Raw genomic sequence first — 26,519 nt, forward strand, 5'->3', positions numbered from 1 at the left:
GTGAGCAGTCAAACTGCAGTCCCTTGTGGAGAGGTGACTCACAGCATCAAGGGACCACCTGGCTGCCCAGGAATTTTTTGGCCAAGGGCATCCAAACAGACCAATCTCAATACAAAAAAAAAGGCTTTTTTACAGCTTTCATTTGTTTTAGGGAGTCCTTGTTCTTTGCTTAAAGACACATCTGAAAGAAATTTTGCCATCCCCATCTCACCTTCCATTTTGCTCTATTCAGGCAGTATATTGTCTTTCAGCCAAGCAGATATTGCAGTGACAAATGTTGCATGAAACAATTCCCAAGTCATCTGTTGAACCTGTGAGAGGGTTTCCCTTGTAAAGAAAATGCTTTAAAAGCTCACTCACTTTCTCAAAAATTTTCTTACTTTGTCCATCTGAATTAAATGCTTCAGTGAGCAACCTCTAAGACGATATATTTGGGAGGATGAAATTAATGTTGAAATCAACATTAGTTACTCCTCACATTCCCACATACTCTTTATGTCTTCACATTTATAAAACTTCACTGCACATTGCACTGGACAGCACATGAGGCGGCCTCTGCCTCATTGAGGGAGAACACAAAACTAGTATACACAAGGAGTAAAAAAAATGGGAGTTTGATTTTGGTTTTGTCTTTTTTAAATCATCCTTGCTATTATAAAAATTAACAGATCAATTTCAAAATAATCTCATTTCACTTTACTATGAATTGAAAACCCACTGAATTAGGTAACTGCAATGACATTATATAATTTTAATTTCCTAAAATATTTGGCACTTTAAGACATTCTAACCTAAGAACTAGATGCAACAAATGTCACCCAGATAAACTTCGAACACATTAAGGATGGGTGACTAACAGGTCACAAGAAGCAGTAGTCAAAGGAAGGTAGCACACAACCAAAATATTCCTGGAGAGATGGCAAAAGTTCAGTTACAAGCCTGCATATTTTATCAGTCACCTTGAATATCTTGACATTAAATATATATATATATTTATATACAAAACAATCACTAGTGGTACTCTGTTTCAAAAAGACAATACTGAAATACTGGGGAAACTGAAGAGCTTGTGAGTAGTAGGAGCTCTCAGAGAGGGAAAGGCAGGTTTCATGTCAGCCATCAGGACACAAAGAAAAGCAGCATTAATTCAGGCTCAGGATGTATATTGCACCTACCTGGCTTTTTTCCATCCCATTGTTGAGCAAATTTCCCCTGTAAAAGAGACTGAAACATCCTCCATCCTACTCTGTTTCATTTCCAGAAAAAAGGTCTGGAAATTTGGGAAACCATGACAGTAACCCAAAGGTATCTCTAGAAAGGACCCAGAAGCATCCTGTGAAGTAGCTATTCTAGTGTATTGAAGCAGAATCACAATTACAGTTGCCTCACACATGGAGAGACAATAATCTAGATTTAAACATACAATATTGTACCTGAAAACAGGGTTACACCATGCTCTTTCAAGAGTTTCAGGTATATGAACACAATGAACATGCTCATAAGTGAAAAACATTGCCCACTCCTCTTCCACCCAAACTGTTCCTAGATGCCCCATCAACTGGTTATTTTTTTAGGAAAAAAATCAAAGAATCCTTTTCTACTATCCATTACCTAGAACTTCATTCCATTAAAAAAAAATTGTCACTTCTGATGATAGTCAAGACTATCCTGATCTCAACACTAGGTCTGCCCTGGTGACAGTCTGAATTTCCTCGCAACAGTGGGAGTCTTTTATTAACAAAAGGAAGATAATCCAAAACATTTTCTGAGCTCCTGTGACTAATCTCTTCATGAATCACAGCTCCACAGTACAAGGCTGATGTTGTGAAAGACTGAGCTTGTGATCTGCCTGTTGGAGAGTTGTGAGAGGAGTCTCTGGCAACTACTGTCCCCCCAGAAGACCTCTAGGATCTTTGATAATGAGAAACCAGTATCTCAGAACAATCTCTGCTAAGACCCTTTGCCTGTAAGTGTAGAACAGGTGTGATAGGTATGTCTGGAAAGGATCCCAAAAGGGTCTGTTGCATTGCCCTACTCTGGGCAAGCATCTACTTCCTATCTTATGAAACAGTGCGAGAAATCACAAGGTCATCCTTAAGGAACAGTAAAGGCAGGTAAAGATGAGTGAGACAGGACACTCAGCAGAAACTCCAAGAGAAAAGTGAAGGAAAGTTGAGCAACACATCTACTACTTAGGCTGAATATAAGTGGTTCTGGGAACAGCAGCTCAGAGAGGACACATTTGATCTCCTGAAACAAAGATGATCTAATTCAGGGGTAATTTTTTATTGATGGTGAAAACTGTATAAATTTTAACAACACTAATACTAACTTCAGAAACTTATTTTCAAAGACTCGTGAAGACAGTTAAATAAAAATCTCATAGTGGACAGACAATCAAATCAGGGATGACAAACTTCAATAATTAAATAAGTAAGACCAGCACAATGCATTAGTTATTTACCAAAGAAATTCCAGTTCAAAGGATTGTTGTTCTGCCACACAGAAAACACACCATATAAATACTATTTTGATACAAATTTTAATGTGCCACATAATTCAATATTATCTTCCACAACATTATCATAATTTATATTGAATATATTTATATAACAATTAGTAAAGTAACTTGATAACAAAACAAAAACCAAATTTGCTGCTTTGAAGTTTGTTTTGGATTAAACCACTGGTAAATTCCAATCTGTCTGAAGAGCCATGTAAATAGGGTGGAGTCCAGAATGTCCTTAGGATGATGTGATTTCCACTGCAAGTATCACTGAGAAGAATCAAATATCTTGATCTCACCAAACCATAGACAGCCCAAGAAACACCACATGAAAGATTAAAGATAGCGTGTGATGGCTAATAATTCCGCTGCTTCCTCCGTGCCACAGCCAAGCGCAAGGCCTGAATAATTAACTTCTCATTGTTCAGGACATTGTAATCAGTCAGTTTCACCAGTTTGTCAAAATTCTCTTCACTGAAACACACCTCTCTCGTAGTAAATGGGGAGAGGATGCTGGAGACATCAACTTTGCCTTCAGCCATCTCTTCAGGACTTCTTTCTACACCTAAGGGGACAAACCACAGGGAGATGCACCAATAAGGTTTTATTGTAGTATGTGGCTCCTATCAGTATTTACATAATTATAGGTAGAAAAGGGAGACTTGGAAGGGAAGATATAATTTCCCAGAGGCAAGTAAAAGCACTGTGCTAGTAGCACTGTATTCTTCAGCATCTGGATCAAGCCTGTGACCAAATATGATTTTACATCATTTGACACTTACATCACTCTAACAGGTTGAAGTTAGAACAACACTAGCAGCAGCAAAGCTAGACAACTACTAGGACAACATAGTCTTTTTTAACCAAAATAGAAAAACACAAGGAAAAAGGAAACCAGATACTCTTGTACCAGATAACATAACAGCCACCTCACTGAAAGTTCAGGAGAAATTACTGCGCTCAGAAGAGGACATAATTCAATTAATACCAAAGATCTCTGTCTACTCGGACCTCAGTCTGGGAGATTACTTTTAAACGTGTGAAGAAACTCGAACAAATGGGCTTCACACCAAAACCAGCAGAAGGTTTTTCCTCATCTTTGTTTGCAAGCAGCAGTGCGTGACAACTCCATGTCTGTAGAGTAAAGCATCTTGTGTTAAGAACCTACCCCTCATCATGTACATATACTGGAATTTTTGCCTTCATCCTATCTCTAGTAGTTGCAGTGAAATAATTGTCTATATTCATCTCAAGTTTTCATCTCAATTTTCTCTTTAAGAAAGATTCTAACTGATGCAGACCGGTTATTTTTGTCAGTGATGAGACTCATGTTGGCATTGGAAAGGTCAGAGATGACAGCGAGACATTAGATTTGAAATGGAAAGAATCCACAAGGAAAATTTTTTATTAAAATTGCTGTCACAGATGACTCACCAGGAGCTTTATATTTCTTGAAGGTGTCATTTACTAGGGGAAAAAAAAGCACTGTTGGAGCTTGTGGACTGTCAGCCTCTTCAAACACATAGCACTCCTTCAAGTTTTCCCTGTCTTCCTCACTTATCTCAATTTTCGGAAATGGAATTTCTTGCTCTGAGAAGTACTTTGCAATCTGATCCAGAGGCTGGATGAATGAAAAAAGATTTATATAAAATTATTACAAACAATAAAAACTGATCCAGAGACTTGTATATTTTAAACTCCACCAGCTAACAGAAATATTCTAAGACTTGAATCTTCCTCTGGCAAGATACTAAATTTCAGATGGAAAAAATCATAAACACACCAGGCATTGCAGTTTATCTTATTTTCCACATTGCTTTAGGCAAAACAAGAAAACAGTCACTTTCTCTGAACTTGAAAATTAATCCAAAAGCACAAGTCCAGTTTTATAACTCCATTGAAAGAATTCCCCCATTCAGAAGGAGAAGGCAAAGAAGCTGCAAGAACGGAGAAGAAACACATCAGTCCAGATCACTCTGCATCATTGTCTTGACTTCTCATTATTTATTACTTTCCCCGTCTTTCTGTCCTCTCCATAACTGGTGTTGCTTGATAATGACTCCCTATTAACAAACATACTTATCAACATATCTTACGACCTCATAAAAAAACTTTACCACCTATATTTACTATAAATCTATGTTTATTTTTATATTATTATCATTATATATGCAACACTAATTATATTATTTTTAATTATTTATCAATCTGGCAGTAGCCACTTCGTTTCCCTGAGATTCGTATGAGATATAAAAGCCAAGACAAGGTTTTGTCATTTAGTCTGTTAAAATATTGTCAGGACTTTCTATTGCCTTTGTAATTTCTTCAGTACAAGGATAACCAAAATCAGTAGCATTTTCAGAACAAAAATCAGTAGCAGTTTCAGAACACTCCATCAGTTTATAATAAAATCCAGAATACAGTTCATCAGTTTTTTCAAAACTCTTGGATCCACTGCAGTAAAGACTTTGATGTTTTTAAAATGCTTATATCCATCATCGTTCTCTAATATCCTTCTTAATTACTGAGAAATAAATTACCTAGTGCTCTAAATAATATTAGTTAATAATAATCTTATTTTCATTCCAGTACTGAAAAGTTAGGTGTTTTACCTGATGAGTGCTAGAGACCAGAAGAACATGAAGGAAACAGATCTCAGATACTATGGCTTTTCTTACCAGTGTTTGGGACCCTCCACTGTAGTTCAAATGCAGGATGACATCAACTTCCCTCTTCGACCTCAAAAGTGGTGGGTAGCTGGTATTAATGAAAAAGCCAGTATCAACCAGAGAGAGCTCACTGTCTGCTGTTTCCATCAGTTTATTTGGGAGGGAGTCTATCACTGTGTCTGAAACATAATTATTTCTCATTACAACAAATAAAACACAAGATTGATTTCTCCTCGGAAAGAAAGTGAAAAATAAAGAATCAAGAATTTTGCCCCCACTCTAGCTGTACTTACTTACGGGAGTAAGTGACATGCTACTGCTTTCTCCTTCCCTCTTCCTGGGCTCTGCAGGCTGCTTTAGCCCTAGAGGGGAGATCTCCCCTGCTGCCTTAGGCTGAGCTCACTTTAAACACAGGAACACAATCCCCAGACAACCAGATGAAATTTCACCCTTTAACACCCCCCACCAAAACTGAAATGCTATTCAAACCCAGCTTTCATGTTTTCCATTTGTAAAGGGAGAAGTGCCATTTCAGAAGTCAGTCTCATCTCTTCCTCCTCCTAGAAATCCAAAGTGAATTCCACAACCTAAACCTTCCTAGAATATTACTGAAAAACATGCTGGTTTACTGTGCCTTTCCAGGTAGAAAATCCTTCACTCTCCAGGTACTTGTTATGCAGCTGGAAGCCTCTGATAAAATTGGGATACTGTGCAATGGTTGGACGTCCTGTTAAGACATCTCGCAGAGTAGAAGAGAGGACACTTGAGGGGGTGAATAGACATGTGTCTACTTCATAGGGATTCTCAGACAGAAAGGGGTCTTCTGCTGCAAGATGGAAAGAAGAAATTTAAAGTTTAGGATAATTTTCTGAAATAATCCAAATTTTCAAAAATGGAGTGACTAACAACAACAGGTATCACCATCCCCCACTCCAGAGGTAATGCAAATATAGTTATAAGCCCTTAAGGTCTATGCCACCAAATAAAATTCAGCATTAGACAGTGAATTAAATGACCAAGCTACCTGCAGGCAGCAGGCTGCCAGGCAGTAAGCACCACCTTCCACTCTAAGCTTCCTCAAATGATGCCCACCTCTACTGTAGCATGTGGTGGAGAGGAGAGAGCAGTCCTAAAATATACAGAAGACCTGTCAATAGGATACCTTTAGAATGCGTATCAGTGTCACCCAGTGGCAACACCAACTAAGTTAGGAGACCAGTCACTATAGGTTCCCTGTGCAATTAACAGCAAGAGCAAGCTTTCTCCATGGGCAGTACAGTAGAGAAAACAGCCCTCTGCAAGAGCCATTTTCTCTACCCATGTTATTAGTGGCCAAGGAGGACCATACCCTAAGTTAACAATCTAAAGATGTGTTTTTGATACAACATGATTTTAATATGCCTAATGGAGACTGGTTTTGTGTCTGTATGAAAGGTACAGCTTTTACAAAGCCGTTCACAGTTTTTTTTTCACAAAGAAGTGAAATTTAGTTTTAAATCAGGCAGAAAAAATATCTTAGTTGACATCCCTGCTTTTCTTTCCTCATCTTTTACTCTCTGACTTTGACAGCATTTCTTTATGCATTAGACATCTTCACAGAACATAAGCAACATATACCAGTGGTGCAAAAAAAATTAAAATCTCACCAATATCTTTTACTCTGTCTCTGGTCCATCTGCACCAGAAATCTTCTGAATCAGCAGCCAAATTCCAGACATACATCACATCTATGGAAAATATACTACTCCACATGCCTGTAACGTGAAAAGGGAATAGAAGCTGATTGATGCTGTGGCCTCAGAAGAATGTTAATTGATACATACCTTCAGTTCTTCCCATTGGATACTTCCTTTCTGTCTGTATGGATACCTATGTGGGCATACTTTGTAAGTACGTCCTTGCTGATGTAAACTCACGCCTGCTCAACCTGTCTGCCAGTGTCTTCCCAGCGCTGTCCACCACAGACCATGTGCTCACCCATGCCAGCTGTCTCTCCAGTAGGCCACCTTTCCCCAAGGCAATAGTCACCTTGCATGTAGCAGATCCGAGTCTCTGGGAGCTTCTTTACCATCCTTCCCATAAAGAATTGACTTCCAAAGTGTTCTGCACGAATAGATGCTCCGTATTTCAGCAGGCCAACTTCATAAGGAGTGAACTCCAGCCACTCTATGGCAAGAGCAGCCAGACCATGAAAAAGCAATAACATGTTAGATAATAGTAAACACAAGAGTTCCAGGAAGCAAACAATGAGAAAGACACTGCCTAGCTCATAGCATGTCATTCACCAGCCATGGCTGAATCTGTATTGCCAGCAGTACTGATGCCATGAGGTCCTTCCACACCGTGGCAGGGCAGTCCCAGGCTGTGATACACCAACCTGCAGCAAAAAAGCCCTGGTCTAAATGAAACCACAGGCCTTCCCTTAGTAGAATTAATCTTACTCCAAAGTATGTGCTGCTCATGTATAACTTGTTTCCTTTAGGGCTCTAGTGACAGCGAGCTTAGCATTCACTTGTGTCCTGTACTTAGCTGCTCATGTTAAACAAATACTGTGAAAATTAATAGTAGAGGAAATAGTGATTTTCCTGACATCGGACCCAAAAATTCAAAGTTTTTTCTTTAATTGCTCAAAACAAGACCATGTAGAACCATGATATGAATTTGTTTCATTACAAGGTTTTTGTGACAGGATAAACAGTGACTTTGACATCTTCTGTGGTATAACTATATTTCCACTTTTAGCAAAATAAAGAACTTAAGTTTAAAACACGTTTGGATTTTTTTTTTTTAAGTTTTGGTCACTATTATCTGAAAATTCAATGACTTATTTGGGGTTTTATTTGCAATTAGAATAAAAAGACTATTGTATTAATAAAGCTGATTATATCCATATCATCTTAGTTTAGACTACTTAAATTATAAATTTGTTAAGAAATCTAATTCATAACCATTACCTCTGAATGCCCGGGCACTATAGTTAGACTTGAGGTTGATGGCCACATAGATGGGCAATGGGTTCTGGCCATTATCCACCGCCTGCCGTTGGTCTGAGAGTCTGTGCTCGTCTTTCTGGTTTTGATGAAAAAGCATTAATGGAATGAGGTAAAAAACAACTTGCATTTCAAATATTATAATGTGAATTATCAGCCCTATCCAGCCTAATCCAAGTTCTTCTTTCCATTCCCAGGTAACTGGATTGTTCCAAAATATCTGCCATGGGATATTCCAAACTTGCAAGTATCACATAAGAAGCAGCTACACCCTATATGGGTTCTCAGATTCTGAGATATGCAGAGAAGTTGACTGTAGATTCAGCAAGAAAAAGAACCAGTTCCAGGAAAAATTATGCAGCTAAGTGAAAGGTAAAGTTCTTTCCTTGGCTGGGACTTAGCAAAGAATTGATCATATTTTAAGGTATTTTGCAAATATATGCATATTCAAGAATATATTCTATTGCACATGACAATTTAAAACTTCATTGCATAAACTTAAACCAGAAGAAAACTGCTTAAGATACATTATTTTTAAATCAACAAAATTTCTTAAAACTTGATATCATATTTAGAAAATGGTCTTTCTCACTGTGTGAACCACCCTCATATGCAGTCTAGGTCATATTATAAATGCATATCTTCATTTATGCTTGAGAAGCAAATGATTTCAAACTTTTAAGTGCCTCTTCTAGTCAGAATATTTTATGTCCAAAATGATTCATTTACAATTCAACATGTTTTTTCTGAGGATACTTCTCTCTTTAAGGAGAAAGAGCACCTTAGACTGCTATGACATGGCTCCTTCCATTCAAGGTCAACCTCTCTTTAAATCTAGAGCAGTGTTTTAATAACGGATGTGAATATATAATATGTAATCAACTGCTAAATTAATTATTTCCATTAGTAGTACTGAATAGCATCCCAGGATTTATTTTCTTCTCCACTGTAGCTATAGAAGCTCTGCAGTTATGTGGAAGAAAGGAGTAATACCTTATCATGCAGCATGGATTCAATGACAAGACCCCAAAGGTCTATGAAAGAAGTGTTATGTCCTTCTTTAGTCCTCTCCATCAGGTCATTATAATAGTACTTCAGACAATCCAAAGAAAAACAGCAGATCTTGGATTTGGTTACTTGCTTGCGAGCTTCCTTTATTGCATCCTCCAGATATTTTTGTGACCAATTAGCATCTTCATATAAGTTTGCCATGGTCCTGAAGAAGTGTTAGTAGAAAATAATGAAAGATGAGTAAGGCTGTGGTTTGCTATCAGAAAATATTTGTGCACCTGTTTGCCTGTTTCATATTTCTTACAGGGCTCACAACTTAAAAGCAAATGCACTTAAAACACTTTCATTTCAGGAGGAAACAAAACCTCCAAGCTTTCCTGGTTTGGATATAGTAAAATGGCCTCAAAAGTTATCTTTAAATTCAAGGGAGAAAAGAAACCAAGGCCCAAGGCTATTAAATTCAAAGGTTTCACAAGTATTCATCAAATCCCTTTCTTGGAATGTGGGGAGTATTCCAGGGAGCAGCCACTATTACTCTGCTCTAGTCCTGCATAATTGCTTGTGCCAACAAGAAAATGGGGCGGTTTTGGGGATGTCCTTGTATGACCGTTCTTACTTGTCTCCTGGAAATCATAACACAGACAGGAACATTCAGATCTCCGTGTACATTCAGAGAAGTTAAAAGAAAAACCTACCACTGAAGTTTAGACTTACATAAAGTGACACTCAACTCAGTGAAAAAAATTCTCCACTTCCAAACAGGAGTAGAGGAGTGGGGGTTCCTAGAACCTACTTGATTAAATACTTCAGTTATTTTAAATATGACATCATCTGCTCTATGCCCACTGGGAGAAGAGAGCACTTCACAACAAGCCACCGTATCTGCAGTCTCTCCAAGGTCAGTAACTTCATATCATTTGTTTTACTTTCTGTGGCAATATTAATTCCTCGAGCCCCAAATACATCTTTTACCAGAGGGAGATGCACTGTAAATCCAAAATGGAAGTGAGAATAACCAGCAAATGGCAGGCATAAATTCTTCTTCCCATCTTTCTTCAATTTCCAGTCTAAAGACAAATCCATTACATTTAGTCTAAGGTATAATTGATAAAATATGAAAAGGGAATACAGCATTTAGATTAAGATACCAAGCATGACTGAGTCAGTGTGGTGACAAAAGCAGTTGATGAGTGTGGTGATTCATCTCCTACTCAGTATGTTTTGTTTCTTTGCTCCAGATGGACAGAGAGTAGATTGCGGGGAGAACAGAAATGCTTTTGCTTCACTTAGTGCCATATAAGCTAATGGTGCTGTACAGAGTCAACAGTGTTGATCAGAGAACACATAAACCTTGTTTGGGTCATTCTCACCATGTGGTACCCGACAGACCGCCAATGTAGGAAATGCAGTCCAGCAGGTTGAGTTTCTGGAGGCCCAGCAAGCTGCCGTACATCGCTGTGAGTGACCTTGTTCCTCCCCCCGTCGTCGTAATGGCCACCACTGGCACCTGTTGGACACAGCAAGGCAGAAGGAGCAAAAGCCATGCATGTATCAGACAAAAAAAGCCCTCAGTGAGGAAATCATATAACAGGTTGCAGGCAGGCACTGGTACAAGCAGGGATGTTACTTGGCATGAAAAGGATGTGATTATTGCAGAAGGCTTGTTTGCCACCACCTGACAGCTGCAAGGAGGAAGGCTTATGTCTTACCCGCTCAGACAGGGTGGGAAGCTGTTTACTTAACATACAACTGGAAATCAATCTCATCACCCTGGAATTTTTCTCAAAGTGTATTATTAGAAGCTGTCATAGAAAATACAGGATTTACCACACCAGAGCAGATTAGGGATCAGTGATTCTGCCTCTAACAATGACCAGGGTCACAGAGGAACGCACAGAACCCTGTAATCAGCCAGACCACACAATGGCCAAAGCCTTCCTGGCCCCAGGCCATTAATTACTTTGTGTCCTGAAGCACAATAATTGATAGGGTTTCCCCCTTCATGATCCAAGTGTAATTGAAGAGACAGACTATTCTTCTCCTTATCTTTTCCTGATCTAGTACACCCTTTGCTTCCGTTAGCATCCAGAGTGTGGATGCTCACGCACCCCATGGAAAATGTCTACTTATACCTTTCAAGTAGTAGCTTCTAATTTCATAAAGGCATCTGTGTTCTAAAGTCAATGAATAGAGCATGAGGAAAATAATTCTCCTGCTCTATGAAAAAAAAAAACACAAAAAAACCCAGAAAACAGATGCTCTTCCTACCCTAAACTCTTTAAAATCTTCCATCTAGGAAATTTTATAAAATAATAATGAGAAAAATCTCATAATCTTAACTAAAGTCAGAATAAACTCCAAAACTATATTCCTTTATTTACATTTTCTAACCTATTTTAATTTAAGTTAAAACTCTAATGATTTTTTTCAGTTCAAATGTAAATAAGTTAATAATATACAGGGGATATTTTCCCATATTTCTGAAGTTAAGCACATGAATAGGAGAGCAAGAGTAATCAGACCTTTTCAGAAAACTGTTTTATATGTGTGATGAAATTCTCAGACAGCTATGAAAAAATGGTTAAAAATGTTCTTTGCAGCTTTGTTGAAAACTCTGTTTCCTGTATTGTTCTATGCTCTGAAATCCAAACTAATATTTTTGAATCATACTTTCCACAGCACTCTTTTTTTAACTGTCAGCTAAACAGTGTTCTTGCTGTTGGTATGTTTGTACTTTTCTGATTGTCAGAAATCCAGTTAGGCATCAGCAGCTGCAAAACTTATAACTCAGTCACAGAGACAGGAACGGGGTCTACAGCTGTAGAGAAAAACTTACAATCAGCTATTTCATCTACAGCTCAGTGATGCTGTAAGATCCACTCTTCTTTGCCAGACTGATGGTTTATTCCATCTCTCATTCTTCCCAATAACACACCTACTTTGCTGCAGAAACCACTCCAAGAATTTTTATTCAGATATCTGCGTGAAAATTTTTGTTTCTTTCTCTCAATACTCTTTACACATGTGCCATGGCCACCACCTTGTCTCTGTGTTAAGGCCTTCAGTTTCACAGACAGCATCCCCCAGCTGTTCTATGTCTGTCTGCCCACTATAAATTTTCCTCCTGAGACCCATGAGCAATACCCAGAATAAACAGGAACAGACTGTTTGAGGAGCTGTCAAGACATTTTGGGGTCTATAAAGACATTATCCTTCCTCCCCCATTCTGCAACATTAACAGGCCACTGCTTCTCTTGCTCTTGCCTTGCCCTTGGTGACCAGGCCTGGCCCACACCAGCAGGACTAATTAAGCTGGGATTTTATTTGTTGTTTGAATTTATGAGCCAAGGCCTGATCCCGAGAGCAGTTGCTACCAGGAACTGTATTGGCTTGCCTCATGCTCTTTCAGATCCTCCTCCAAATTAAGAATCTTTTTCAGAGCAGCAGCAACATATTTCTTCCTTTTCCTCAGGAAGTCCTGCTCTTCCACGCACAGGCTAAACCCCAAGCGCACATCCAGGTCTCCTGAGCTGGAACAGACAATGGGACAAATCAGTGCACACATAATTTATAGCTGATTTCAAGATCTGCAGGGCAGGTAATAAAAAAGTAAATCATCTGTAAAACAAGTCATTTCCAAGTCTGCACATAGATAAGGGAAAGAAGAAAAACAAGCATTCCTACTGCCAGCAAGAAATAGCAGCGAGGATGAAGAGGAGTTTCCCAGGTTCTTTAGATCTCTTGTGCACATGGACAAAAAGACAAGACACACAAGTCAGGGGAAGATCACCGAAAGGAGTAATTTCAGAAGTTTTTTTTTCTGTATCTATTCCTGTTTATCACTATGACATCCTGGAAAATTCAAGTGATGACATCATCACTTGTTCTCAGGTTCTGACAATCCACTAATAGCCTTTAAGGTGAGGGTTCTAATGAGTTATATGATGAAGCTTGAGCTGCAGAGCAAGCATCACCCCCTGCTCAAGCTCTGTCTTGGGAAATCCAGCCTTTCACCTGTGTCCTGAATATATTCTTAGATAAGCTACATCCTGCAAATATACAAGAATACCCATCACTTTCTTTTTTCACATGTGCAGACACATGGCGTTTTGTCCCTTGAGAAATGTGAAGCACAAGCAAAAGAAAATTCAGACAAAAAGGTGCAAACCCAATCAAATGGCACCCAATGTTATGTGCCTTCTGCAAAATAAATATGCTTATTCTGAGAAGAACACTAAATATTGACCTAATCTTCTGGGTCACATCACCCTCTTGTGGCTGTAAACTCTGTCCTGAAAACAATTTTCACCAATATTTCACAAATATGAATGTTTCAAGGAAAATGCTACTAACCTCTGTCCTCCACCAAATTTGATTTATCTCACAGTGTAATTTTGAAAACAGAATAAGGACAAATGATTCATCTTACAAAAACAAATAACTATTTTAGCAATAGACTAACATTTTTCTTGCTTTCTTTCTATACCTGTTTCCAGTAAATTTACAGGTCAATATATTTTGTTATGGGTTGAGGTTGTACAGGTAGTCTCCATTTACACAAAGTTCTCACATGCTGTGAAAATCCACCTTGCTTTATCACTCAGCAGTGGAGGTGCTATGAGCCACAGGAAGTTTTCAGCTGTACCATAAGATGTAATTGTCTTCAGTTTTACCTATCACTGGTGCAATTCTGTCCCTGCAAGTTGGTTGGCAGTGCTGCAGCTGGTGGGGTCTCAGCTCCCATTCTGCTTGGTGAAGCAGAATGGGCAGAAGCCATGTTTGTTTTGGTGATTTTGGAAAGCTAAAGATTGATAGAGTTTATTTCAGTCATCGTGCAGATCTGACTATTGGCTTAAATGGGAAATAAAATAACATGTGAACAGTACAGTTTTTTCATGTGTGAGAACAACGTAATAAACAAAGCAGACTAATTTACTCTGAATGAAGGCTCACAGACTCATACAGAACTGCACAACCCTGTAACTGCAGCAGACTTGCACTTACCTCAGGCACCACATGAGCACAACACAAAGCACTCAAGCAGTATGTGCTCATCTCTACACCTATCACAGAAAAAGCCTGCATAACTAGTTTACAGTAGTCCTGGATGACAGGACAAAAAGGGCCTATCTTACCATTTTCTTGCTGTCAAGCACAAGTGAAATGAATTATCCTGGAAAATGAGAAAGGTAAAGTTAATTACTACTAAATTTTAAAACATTTCTTTCCTTCAAGCTGGGCCAATGCTCAGACTAAGAGAGGTGGTTCTCAAATTATAAATCATATGGCTAAGGACATCATTTTTACACAATTAATCAAAGCCTCACTCCCTGCCATGGAATCAACTTTTCTCTTGTCCAATAAGCCTGTGTGTTTGGGGCAGGTACTGTGCCACAAGCTTGCCTGTTTACACCACTTCCCAGTCTGCACACTTACAAGGAGCAACAAGAATGAGAAAATATACCTAATTAAATTAAAATTTTTTAAAAGTACACACAAAAGCACCTCCAATATCAATCTTTAGACAAACTAAAATCTGAATTAGGCTCATAATCTGGATAGGTCTTTTTTCAGTTCTTAGCCAGTATTACACCAATTACAAAAAAAAAAAAAAAAAAAAAAAAAAAAAAAAAAAAAAAAAAAGGTGGTTTTGAAAGGATGTGCATTTGACAGTCATTTTTTGTTCCTTGAAAGCACTTAATTTTAACTCTGGGATGCAGGTTTGCAATGACTTTTGTATTATTAAAATCATTAACATGTTCTTCCTTAAAAGTGAATATTACCAACCTTATCTTTTTTAACCTTTCTAATGAATAGCTGTACAATTTTATACAGTGATTTTGTTCACTTGTTAACTTCATTTTGAGCAGGACAATATTACGTATATTTTAAAATACATGTTTCAAAAGGTTCACATCACTCACCTCTTCTAATACTATTTCTTTCTGCAAAGGGAGTGAATTCAGGGAGAAAGACAGGACCCCAGATTTCTCTGTTTCATTTCCATCAGCCAGCTGAAAAAATGTAAAAAGCAATTGAATATGAACACATGAAAGGTTTATCATCTCTAGAACTTCTCCACTAAGAAGGCTAGTTCAGTTTACAGATTCTATTAATTTCTTGTTCTAATTTCATTAGGGTTAATTAATAACAACACAGAGAAGGAGAACTTACTTCTTCTGGTAACATGATATCCAGTCTTGTCTCGTCATTTATGATGCAGTGAAATATGATTATATGAAGGCTGGGGCCAGAGTCCAGCAAAATCTTCTGGCTTCCTTCATGTGATCCTTTCACTGTAAATGTAAGCTCTGGGTCTAAACAGAGAGGCAAGGAACAAGCAGAATTTTAACTATTATAATCAAACATACATAACTAATAAAATAACCCCACCAGCCCCTATTCTCCACATATTTTGCTGAATTTTTCTTATACCACAATGGCTAGGTAGACTTTGAGTGTCCAAAACAGACTGAAAACCGATCTAAAATATCTTGGTGAATCTATATAAATAATCAATGTACAGCATTCACAGACTTTTAAAATACTATAGCTTGCTATCTGTTAGATGCTTTCCATAAATAAATTAATCCAAGATTTGGATTTAAAGGAGTGTCAGTTTAAAGACATTTTGGATTATTCATATTGCATAAAAGTCATTTATTTGATGTCAGTCTGTTCTGGTTTACAGTTTACATTTCATAATATTAAGACTAACAGTCCAATAATTCTATAAACCCAAAACTCAATCAGACTATTTGGCATGTGCCCTCATGTCACCACAACTGAAACAAACTGAAGGCTGTGTTTCTTGTACAGAAAAGCCTTTATGTTTACAAAGAGATCATATGCTGTTCTCCTGCAAGGTCACGGCCAAGAGACACAATTTTAGGTCACTAACACTTCCTCCCCATGTTACATCTTGGTCTGAAACTTCTTATAATGCAACTCAGTTATTGCTACTATTTTCTTCACAGAAGTCAATTTTCCATTCACAAATTAACTCAGAACAGTCATTAGTTTTTTGAGACTTGCCCCAGAAGCAGCATTACACAAGCTACTGCTCATTTAAATTAACTTAAAAACTAGTGAAGAATTTGTTATTTGTTAGAGCTGTATTCGTTAGAGCAATATTTTACAGACAAAGAACTGCTTTGGTTATTCTATGGTAGCAGAAGGCTTTCCTGCAATTTGTGAAGACCCCTTTGATACAACTTTGCATTTAAACTCAGGTTTATTATTTTTATTAAGGAACCAGAAAAAAGTCACCCTCAGAACTCTAAATATGCACAAACTTTGTACCTTATTAAAGCCCAAATCAAACATATGGCATAAGATTTCTACATATTACTTATAAGAAAATTTTAAAAGATCCCACTTAGAAAAATTTGTTCTGAACAAACAATAAACAAAGAGAACTAACCTAATTTTTACTGGTTTCTCATTCTAGTATATGTGGCTCTGTTTTTGCATTAGTTCAAGATTTGCCTCATAACTAAATACTTGACGAACTTGAATTTTGACAGATACAATCTTTCTGCAAGGTGGGGCATGGCAAAACTAAGTAATATGTGACACAGATCAATGTGCACAACGGATTATTAATTTTTTTCAACATCTGTTATAATGACAAAGCCACAACGCAAGAACAACAGGCTAATGAAGCAATAACCTCACTTGTGGATTGCTGCTTCAGCTTCCCTGTATCCACTTTAACCTCCAAACAGGAAACCTCACGTGCCTGCAGCAAGAGAGGATGAATGATGATTGAGAGAAGTGTAAATGTCATTGCAAGTGATTCATACTGTTCCAAACCAACCCCTCTGGCTGATCAATGAGCAAGGCAATTATTATCTATTACTATAGATAATAGATAACACGAGGGCAATAGTGATGTGGTATTTCTTTCCAAAACTGAAATAAAGAGGGACAACTCATGAACTGCTTGAACTTGGAGAGACAGTCAAGTAAAGAAGAACAGCCCAATTCAAAGCAATGAGCGTATTAACATACGGGACTATTTTTCTGAGCATTGTAACACTTCTTTCATTAACTCCTGATAGTTCTAAGGCTATAATTTATAGAAGAAAAAAGGTGGCAGTACTGTGTTTGGGACACAGCTCAAAATTTCCCGAGTTAGAAACATGAACTCTTGTTATTCAGACACAAAGATCACAATAAATATATATTTTACCACTAGTACTCCATTTGTAATAATGCCATCAGGATAGTCCAAACTGAAAAGAAAAAAAAAAAAAGGAAGTTAATGTTATGGGTGGGAAAACTCAGACAAATATTTAAGTCTACGGTTAACACGTTAGTTGTTACATAACCTTTAACATTTCTGACTTTAACATTCTCACTGAAAAATACTTTAAAACTTAGGATTAGATGATGAGCTGAGTTGCAATTTTTTCCACCCACTCACGATAGAATATGAATCTGGATTTCTATTTCTGTGGTCTTATACATTTGCTTTAGTAAACCATGAAATAAATACTGGTATGAGACGTACTGATTTTGAGAACAGCTGCAGCTGTTAAATCCATCTTGATTCTTTTGAGCATTACACAGTTTTACCCAGATTTTTGTACTTCAAAAACTAATGCAACTGCCTAGACTTCCACAGCTTATGAAAAATTACCCTAATGGCAGGAGAAATTGTACTTACCTCTATGAAGTGATCTACAAATCACACATGAGATTGTAACAGATCACTGTATGTATAGATAGGTTTCCACATCTAGGGACAGGGGTGAATTCATGTACTGCAGCCAACAATTTCTATACTTTAAAATATTTTTCCATCAGAAAAATCAGACAGTGTCTCATTAAGGATATCTTATAATTTACCATTTTGTTAAATTACAGATGTAAATTCATGTAATGTCTCAAGAACTCAGATTACTCCAAAGGGAATACACACATATGTAACTTTACAAGGATTCAGCACTGACTCCCCAACCTGCTGCAGAGATTATGTTTATTCAGACTTTGCAAGCCAGAAATCATACATGTATTTTATCTCAGCTGAAACCAAACAACACAATTCCTTTAAAATTAAATGAATGACTTTGGTTTTATCTACCTAAAGTGAAAATTTACCACAACAATTAGACTTCAATATGAATACACATGATAGTATTCACTCAAAATTGCAAAGCTCAGACAGTTTAAAGCTCCATCTCCAAGTCAATGTTTTCCTTTCAGAGAAAAATATGAACTGGCTAAATACACTGCCGAACATTCAGGAAAAACTTTCCATTATAAGAAAGTATCAACAGCAAAATTCAAGCGAACACCTCTGGTCAAAAAATCCCAGTTACAAACTTAAACATTTTGTAATTTTTTAATGTATTTCTAAAGAGTTCAAAGAACATTGGTCAGGAATTGGTAAAAATATACTCAGTGTTTCCATCTCCATACAGTTAAATGGGTGTAAGCACCACTCTAGTTTTGTTTCACACACATATTTTGGTACTTAATTACTATTTTGTAGTCAAATAGTTGTGACATTACATGACATACACTGTCACCATCTTCAAATACTTCATTAAACAATTAAGGAAAGCAAGAAACAGCATGTCAGATATTAGAAGATCTCAGCCTGCATAGCCTGGTGAAATGAAAGGGCAAAGACAGGTAAAGATATCTCTTCAGTAAAGTGTAGTATTATTTGAGTTGGTGGTGTCAGCAAAGTTAAAAGTTAGGCTGAAAGTTAGAAGGTCCAAGGCATGACCATCAAATAGGGTGGGAGAACCTGCACTGTTCTACAGAACAGAGCAGAGCTTGGAAGGCTCCTGCGAAGAGCCAGGACACGTCACTCATGAAGGACCGAGGGCTGAGATGTCTCTATTGGGTTGTCACCTCTGCTGCCACCGCTGCAAGAGAACCCAGCTGCTCTCACTTTTTAGTTACTCCCTAGGCTGCTCTCTTAACTTTTGTATCCCAAATTTCAAGGCTTCTGCTAGTCACAGCATAAGACAGATGCTTTAATTTTTTAACTTTTTAACCGTGTAGTCCATATCTTTGTTTTAAGAAGAGCAAGGGCACTCATCTTTCTCTGAATCTTAGGAAATCAGCTGTGGCTAGAAACACAGCTGAGCTGGGTGCAGAACAACTCAGGTTGGCAGGTACCTTTGAATATTTTGCCTACCTTTGGAGCACTGAATAACTTCCACTAGTTGGGATTAGCTGGTAATTTCTCTGACAACCAACCTGGTGTTAGATCTCATCCTGTTCTCTTCTCCATCACAGTTTGTGATGTGTGGGCTTTTTTTATTGCAGACCTCAGTTTCACTAGGAGACTTGGGAGCATATTATAGCCTGTAGCAGGGAAAGACAAAAACAGAGATTCTGGGAATCCTTCCTCACTAAAAGCCTGTTGAAGGAATGCCTAAGGCTGCAGTGGACTCTACGAATCCAGGGATTATTTCCCAGCACCAGGTTTACACCAAACTTTGGCCTTCTCCTTTTTGGATTAAGCCTGACTTATAATGAAATGAGCAATTTTGAATAGGACCTTACAGGCACGCAGATTTTTATATTGCAGTTCTCATTTAGAACAGGCTACTGTGCTCCATTCCACCAGAGAATCTGGATTTTTTTGATAGCTATCCAAAAAATTTGAATTCTTTCATGTCAGATCCAGTTTTCCCTTCCTTTAGTAGCTTCCATAATCATGCAGGCTATTTTTCTGACCTTTCTGACAACCCAAGAGAAGTATGGGGGGTGGTACTATTTGAGAATACTGAAAGCTGTATTCACCTCAAAGGTTCTTTCTTAACATAAATACATAATACAATACAAACAGTACATTTGTCCCCCAGTTGATGGAGACTCAGCCTGAGGGTTTTTCAGCAGTGACCAAGCCAAATGGCTGGCATGATCTGCTGGTTCCCCCTTCACATGACGAGGATTTCTAAAAATAACACAGTAGAACTACAGAAAGAAAAAAGACTTTTATTTTCTAAAAATACTGCTTTTGCCATATTTCAATAATTAATATTTAACTTTTATACAGCTTTTTGTACACCTATTTACATTTATTTGTGTTAATTGGGCTTTTTTTTTAAACATAGGCTTTCACATTTGGAAAAAAAGGAGAGGGAGCGGAGATGAAAGGTTGTGTGAGAGTGGTCCTTCATTCTTCTAAGAGTTGTTAGAGATGCATTTCCTCAGCTTGAGACATCTGAAAGATAAAAGAGGCCAAAAAGAAGATCAGCAGGTACAGTAAATACCCTGGGCTCTTACACCTTTCCTTGGAAACTCAGTTCACCTTGCAGTTCACCAGAAGCCTCTTTGTGGCCCCTCAGTGTTGGGTGTGGGCTTCAGTAGAAGTCGGAGGGGAGGGGGATGTTGAGCGAGCGCAGCCACCTGCTCCAGCGGGACCCCGTCCCTGTGGCCACACGGATGGGCTCGTTCTGATGTTGGACCCTGCCAGTGGAGACACAGGAGAAAGCCCAAGGTTACCACTGACAATCACCAGAAAACAACACACAAAGCAATAAAGCACATGAACCAGCAACCTTTATACAAAGGCCTTACCTTTTCCGTCACTGCTGCCCAAGTGCAGCAGCTCTCACGCCAGCTGGGCTCGTGTTATGGGCCCAGAAAACATTGGGCAGGCATTTGCAATCCCTTGGCTTGGTAGCTGGTGAAAAGGCACTTGGAGGAAGGAGCATGCCTTCCTCTCTGTGTCGTTTGCATCAAACATCTGGCCCCCAGTGCCTGCCCCTCTGCAGCAGAGAAGTGAGCGTTTGCTGGTACTGCAGCAGTGGCGTAAGGGTGAGGCAAAACTAGGGAGGGTATTCATCTTGCTGTTGTGGAAACCCACTCCCAAAATGAAGTTTTTCTTCCATTTTAAATAAAACGTAACAGGAATGGATGCAGAAACAAATTTCATACAGCCCTCCAATGTAAGGTGAGGTTAATTTTTATAATGTTCTTTTTGGTAAGAGTAACACAAACGCAACCTTTGCAGTGAGGTTACAGGCAAAGAAAAATAGGAGTGGCAAAGCCACTATCATAGGTGCAACCCAGGCAACATTCTTGGCCTGGGGTTACACTTCATGTGTGCTATTATTCATCTGAAATGCTAGAAAGAAAGAACAAGCTAATGTAATAAATCTTACAACTAGTAAAATCTAGAATGAAGGTGGGAAAGAAATTAAAAGCTGTAGATAAAGAGCATCAGGAAAAATTGCTGGCAGGAGTAAATATTAATTTCAGAAATAAACTGCTGTATTACCCCCCAAAAGTATGTTCTCATTGTTCCCATCACAACACAGGATTTCTAGAAACCATCCCACATGCTAGGTTGTACTCCTTGTTATCAGAGAGCTCTCTCCCTCTGAAAATTATCTCTAATCTCTGTCAGCACTTCTCCCGTCCAGCACTGACAAAAAAATCTTGGCAAAACCTGCTGAGCTTGTTCAACACAGAAGATGTTGGTTTGGGTCCACACCTTTCTGGTGACCGATCTCAACTACTTCACTTTAGTTGTTCAGACCTTTCCAGGGCTCTCTAGTTTATCTATGCAATCCATTGTCTACAAAGTTAGCGGACAAATCCTTTCATTAATTACTCCTGACATCACACATTCCAAAGTGAGGGAAAAAACCACCCTCTCAATATCCTACCGAGACCACAATGCTTAATCAATTGAGATGTGCTTAGACCTTTATTCCAGACTCAGCTGATGGGTAGAACAGCATTGACCACCACACAAACACAAGAAATGTGAATAAGGGATAGTAGAAGAAAAGTGTATCTGCCTTCTTTCAGGAAGCCCATTTTCTCAGTCCTACTGTGAGCTCACAGGGACATTCCCTGACTTATAATGCAGCACCTCCTTGCCTTCGCATATGGAGTTCTTCAGGCCACAACTATTACATTGGTCACTCAGGAACCACACTATGAATGAAAAATAGTAGATCAGATGCCTTCTTGCAGGAGTGACTGAGCCGCAACTGCCATGCTTTTTAAAACCTCTCCCTTGAGACTGTAAAGGATGCTTTTTATTGGTACAGTTCCATCATCTTCCAACCAGTAGAATTTCTGCTCAGGCATCACTGGCAAAAATTGTCCCATTTATGACTTTACTGAATACAGCTCCAGGAAAAGGAAATTGGCTGCAAGGTCAGACAGAAGTGTTTGGCACAGAGCTGACGGCACACAAGGTCCAAGACAAGTTCCAGCCTCCCTTCCCATACACAAATCCACTTGTGCACAACATCCAAGCCAGGCAACCTATTTGGACCTCCCCTATTAAATAAAGAATTATCAAGAGTATTATTCTCTGTACCAACTCCTTAAATCATCCTGTAACTTGCAAAAGAAGAAGAACCCTAGACAGGATATTTGCGATGCCTACTGGAGCTTCCCCATTGCCATTACTGATGTTGTGACACTCCTGAGATGTGACAGGCCCTGTTTGTTTTGATGCTGCTGGGCCTTTTGCCAGTTCTGGTGCACAGTAAACTACAAACAATCCAGCCTGATGAGTCTCCATGAGTTGTAAGAAGATTTTGAGACGCTCTCAGCTCTGACAGCTTTTTTGTGTGTGAACGCTGAGATCTTTTCTTCTCCATTCTCAACACTGAGCTACTGTCCTTTCACCAGCAAGCTCTTACTCCCCCTGCTGTCAGGAATTCAAAGTGTACACCCACGTATTATCCTGCTAGGCCTCCTGAGGTGCCCCAAATGCCTTGAGAAGGTTCCAGCAGTACCATCTAAGAGCAGTACCTTCCCTAAGTACATCCTCTAAACAGTATAACTCCACCAACAGCTTTCCTGGTTCCTCAGTCCTCAGACTCCCACACTGGTCTTTGGACCTTTACTTTGTATTTGGCTCCTTTTTGGCAGAATATTTGGTTCCTTTCTCCACCACAGCTCCCCATGTGTCGCCAGATGAATTGAACAGATTAACTTACAGAAGTGCATTTTATCATCTTGTGGATCTGAAAAACCAGATTCCTCAAGAAGGGGGTAATTAAGGCATTTAGACTTGGCACTCCTTCTAAGGGTCAAAACTTCCTGAATATTGTCATTGTACTCATACTTCCTTGTGTATCTCATTGACTCCATGAGAAAAAAAGAGAACATGAAGAAGTTGCTGCCCAACAGGCAGAATTCAAACAGGGAATAAATCACATTTCATATATTTGAAATCTAAAAGTATGTATTCTAAAATTTCATTTTACTAGAATTGAATGAAAACATCTAGCTACTGCTTTTAGAGACTGCAGGTTTAAGAAGCATCATGACATATAAATCAGCTTTTTAAACTATTTTTATACTGAATATAACACTTTATTAAGAATTTAAGACTTTACTCACGTGTTCTGCAATGTGAACTCCACCTCCAGCTCCTCGCGTGCCTGAAGAGAGGAGATAAAAAAAAAGAAAGACTGATTACTTATTTTTCTTCACAGTTTTCAACATATCAGTTACATATCATTTTTAAGCATACATTTTGAATAGAACTTAGGATAATTCCCAGAATATAAGAAAACCATAGTTTTGACTGAAGATATCGAATTTTTAGATATTGAAAAAGCAGTTGCTAAAATGCTTTTTTTAAATCTAAATGCTTTAAGCACATCTACATGCTTAAGAACTGCTATTCTGCTAAAACAGCCATCTCTTCAGATTTTAATTCCCAACACAAAAAGAATTAGCCTCTTTAATGCCATTACAGTTAAAAGGAGCTGAAAATTCAGAATTTACACCAAGAGCCAACAAACATCCCAGAAATATTCAGAATGAAGACTAGCTTTAGCTGGTTGCATCCTATATTTTTAGCATAGATATTTGTTCTAAACAAAAGCGAGAAAAAGCACACACTGAAGTCTTTCTTAGAATAGAAGCAAAACACAGTTTAAATAGGTGTCTTCTATAACGAAACACTGTAAAAGGATCTACTTAGATGGAAGGAGAGGATTTGCTTTTGTTCTCACCTACTCCATTGCTCACCTGTGGATTCAGCTGAAACTTCACACGGACAGTGCGTCCTACAGTGAGTTTGTCTATGTCAAAGAGAACTGTGCAGAGTTCATCATCCCTGGTGACCGTGTCCTCGTCACAGACCTTCAGCTCCAGCACATTCTGCACAAACAGGTTAAGAATATGATGGAGTTACTACTATATCTAAGAGCTCCATAATGCAGGCAAATCTCAAGACTAGGATTTCTTTCCTTGCTCCTCCAGTTTTATGGGAAGGAGGAAAAAGGAGAAAGGGAATGAGAAAAAGGAAAGAGAATTGGGTTTATTAGACATCACATCATTGATACCTTTTCATACAAAAAAGAACCAAGCTTGTTTCATTTCCCCAGGCAGACAAGACAAACAGCTCATGCAGAATATTCATGAATTTGTGATAAATAACTGCATTAAATGTTTCTACATTTATTTTACAGCCTTTGGTTCTAAGTGTATAAAACAGTCACAGGTACATAAAGATGTTTTAAAGGATTTTTGCAATATCTAGAACTGTGTGATTTTACTATTATTTTTGGGTGATCTGTTTCTTAGGTTTTGCTTGTATATGTCAAGATTGGGGATAGAATAGTAAGGCTGTATTCTGAAGGGCATTTAATTCCTTCTTGTTGCAGTATAATAAATGTTTAAGTAACAAAAAAGTGGAATAGAACAACACTAAGGAGGATGTAAGCAACAGTAGTTTTTCCTGAGGAATCTTTAACATCTTCCATGTTTGGAACTAGCTATATATGTGTTGGTTTACTGTAGTTCTGTGTAATCTAACGACAATCTGCAGACACCAAATGGTGAAAAGAATTGATGTTAGTTACCTTGACACGGCGGTCAATCTTGTAGCAGAAAGCTTCATTCCAAACGGGGTTTTTGCTGTTCCTGATGGTCCTGGTCCGAACCTTCTCCGCTGAGGCAGTAGGTAGCCACAGCGTCACATAGCAGTCTGAAAGGGTGACTGCACAGGGAGAAGATGAACACAGTTAAAATGTATCCAGAGAAAGAATTACTGCACAGTGCCCATTTAACCATAATAAGACAAAGACAGCACAGGTGGGGCTTTCTTCCTAAAATATACAGGATTACGAGTAAATAATACAATTAAGCACTTACAGGAAAAGACATCCTCACACATTTGCAGTGCCCATTTCCACCTTTTCACTCTTAATCAGACATACTTTTTTTTTTTTAATGTTACTTTATATTTGAAATGCACTGTCCTCCACACACAGTAGATGTTGCATTTAGCCTTATCTTCATGATTATTCAAATGGCTGAGATAGGCAACACACCCCACAACCTTCCAACTGGGCTATAGAAAGACTTTTTTTCTGTAATTTCTTCACCAGATTTGGTACCTTAGCTTAATGGAAGCCTTTATTAAAGTGCTGGCTTAACTGAAGAGTGGATTTTTTTGATGAAAGGTGTTCTCCCATCAAAGCTGAAAATTTTGATTTCTTTATCACAAAAATCAGAATGTCCCTATTCCTTATTCATTCATATTTGACAACGTTTTTGGAAGTTGTGTGCTTCTCAGCAGTTCTTTCAGAAAACAAAATCTATTTCATCACTATAATTAAATTACTGTGTGTTCAATTCCTTCCTACTACTCTGTCTGCAGACTAGAGAGATGCTGCTGCCACTCATGTTTGGGGAAGGAAGACATGAGTGCCAATGAGGACATCAGTTCCTCCTATATTCTGAGTCCTCAGGTTTGGAAGGAGAACTCCAGGGAGTGAGACTTAACAGAAGCATGATACAGGCACTGATGGCCTTTCTCTCACACCTGTAATGCAATCTCTCTATTTCACATTAGCAATGCTCAACTAGTCACCTGGCTCTTACAGCAACCTCGTGAGTCAGAGGAGGCCAAATAATTCAGCTCATAGTCAAACCCTGCATCATGCTCGAAACGTGTAACAGTGTCATTACAATGTATTAAGAACAATTACTTCATGTATTTCCTCTTTATCTTTCTGTAACAGTCACAGATGTAGGTTTTTCCTACGAGCCAAGCTGTGCCTTTATTGTGAAGTTAACCATGCTACCACAATCAGCAAAATCTGGATTATGACTGTGGGAAGGAAAGCATTTCCAGAAAGAGACCTAAATCACACCTGATCAGAAGACTGTGACTGATCGGACGTTCAGCAGAGGCACAAATGTAAGCAGATGAAAATGCAAATGGTTAATGATGATTAAATGCTGCAGTTTCCATTTTCAAAGAGGATGAGACACTCTGATTACTTCACAGTAGCAATACAAGGATTATGCAAGTAATTACACTGAGAAAACTTGAATTTCTTGGAACTGTTCAAGACCAACCCCCACCCCAGACAGGGCTTTGATCAA

At 38.4% G+C, this 26,519-nt stretch overlaps 1 protein-coding gene across 2 annotated transcripts in view; it reads right to left on the reverse strand.

Moving 5' to 3' along the window:
• Positions 1 to 2,283: 2,283 nt before the first annotated feature.
• LOC136292418 (cytosolic phospholipase A2 epsilon-like) overlaps positions 2,284 to 26,519 on the reverse strand; it is a 39,591-nt gene continuing 15,355 nt past the window's right edge. The window contains exons 4-21 of one of the 2 annotated variants that reach the window (XM_066188102.1): positions 24,989 to 25,125; positions 24,153 to 24,284; positions 23,517 to 23,557; positions 17,371 to 17,413; positions 16,854 to 16,917; positions 15,351 to 15,493; positions 15,101 to 15,190; positions 14,312 to 14,349; positions 12,571 to 12,706; positions 10,547 to 10,683; positions 9,159 to 9,381; positions 8,130 to 8,244; positions 7,204 to 7,341; positions 6,822 to 6,929; positions 5,810 to 6,001; positions 5,185 to 5,354; positions 3,941 to 4,127; positions 2,284 to 3,071 (exon numbers count right to left, since the gene is read on the reverse strand). In XM_066188102.1, the coding sequence (XP_066044199.1) occupies positions 2,863 to 3,071; positions 3,941 to 4,127; positions 5,185 to 5,354; positions 5,810 to 6,001; positions 6,822 to 6,929; positions 7,204 to 7,341; positions 8,130 to 8,244; positions 9,159 to 9,381; positions 10,547 to 10,683; positions 12,571 to 12,706; positions 14,312 to 14,349; positions 15,101 to 15,190; positions 15,351 to 15,493; positions 16,854 to 16,917; positions 17,371 to 17,413; positions 23,517 to 23,557; positions 24,153 to 24,284; positions 24,989 to 25,125 (2,303 nt within the window). In that variant the 3' untranslated portion in view covers positions 2,284 to 2,862. Of the gene's footprint in view, positions 3,072 to 3,940; positions 4,128 to 5,184; positions 5,355 to 5,809; positions 6,002 to 6,821; positions 6,930 to 7,203; positions 7,342 to 8,129; positions 8,245 to 9,158; positions 9,382 to 10,546; positions 10,684 to 12,570; positions 12,707 to 14,311; positions 14,350 to 15,100; positions 15,191 to 15,350; positions 15,494 to 16,853; positions 16,918 to 17,370; positions 17,414 to 19,394; positions 19,487 to 23,516; positions 23,558 to 24,152; positions 24,285 to 24,988; positions 25,126 to 26,519 lie in introns of those variants that run through there. The other variant, XM_066188103.1, reaches the window with a different exon arrangement.

Source organism: Chamaea fasciata, unplaced genomic scaffold (assembly GCF_029207755.1).
Source record: "Chamaea fasciata isolate MVZ Bird 193981 ecotype frontalis unplaced genomic scaffold, bChaFas1.0.hap1 SCAF_7, whole genome shotgun sequence".
Lineage (NCBI taxonomy): Eukaryota > Metazoa > Chordata > Aves > Passeriformes > Sylviidae > Chamaea > Chamaea fasciata.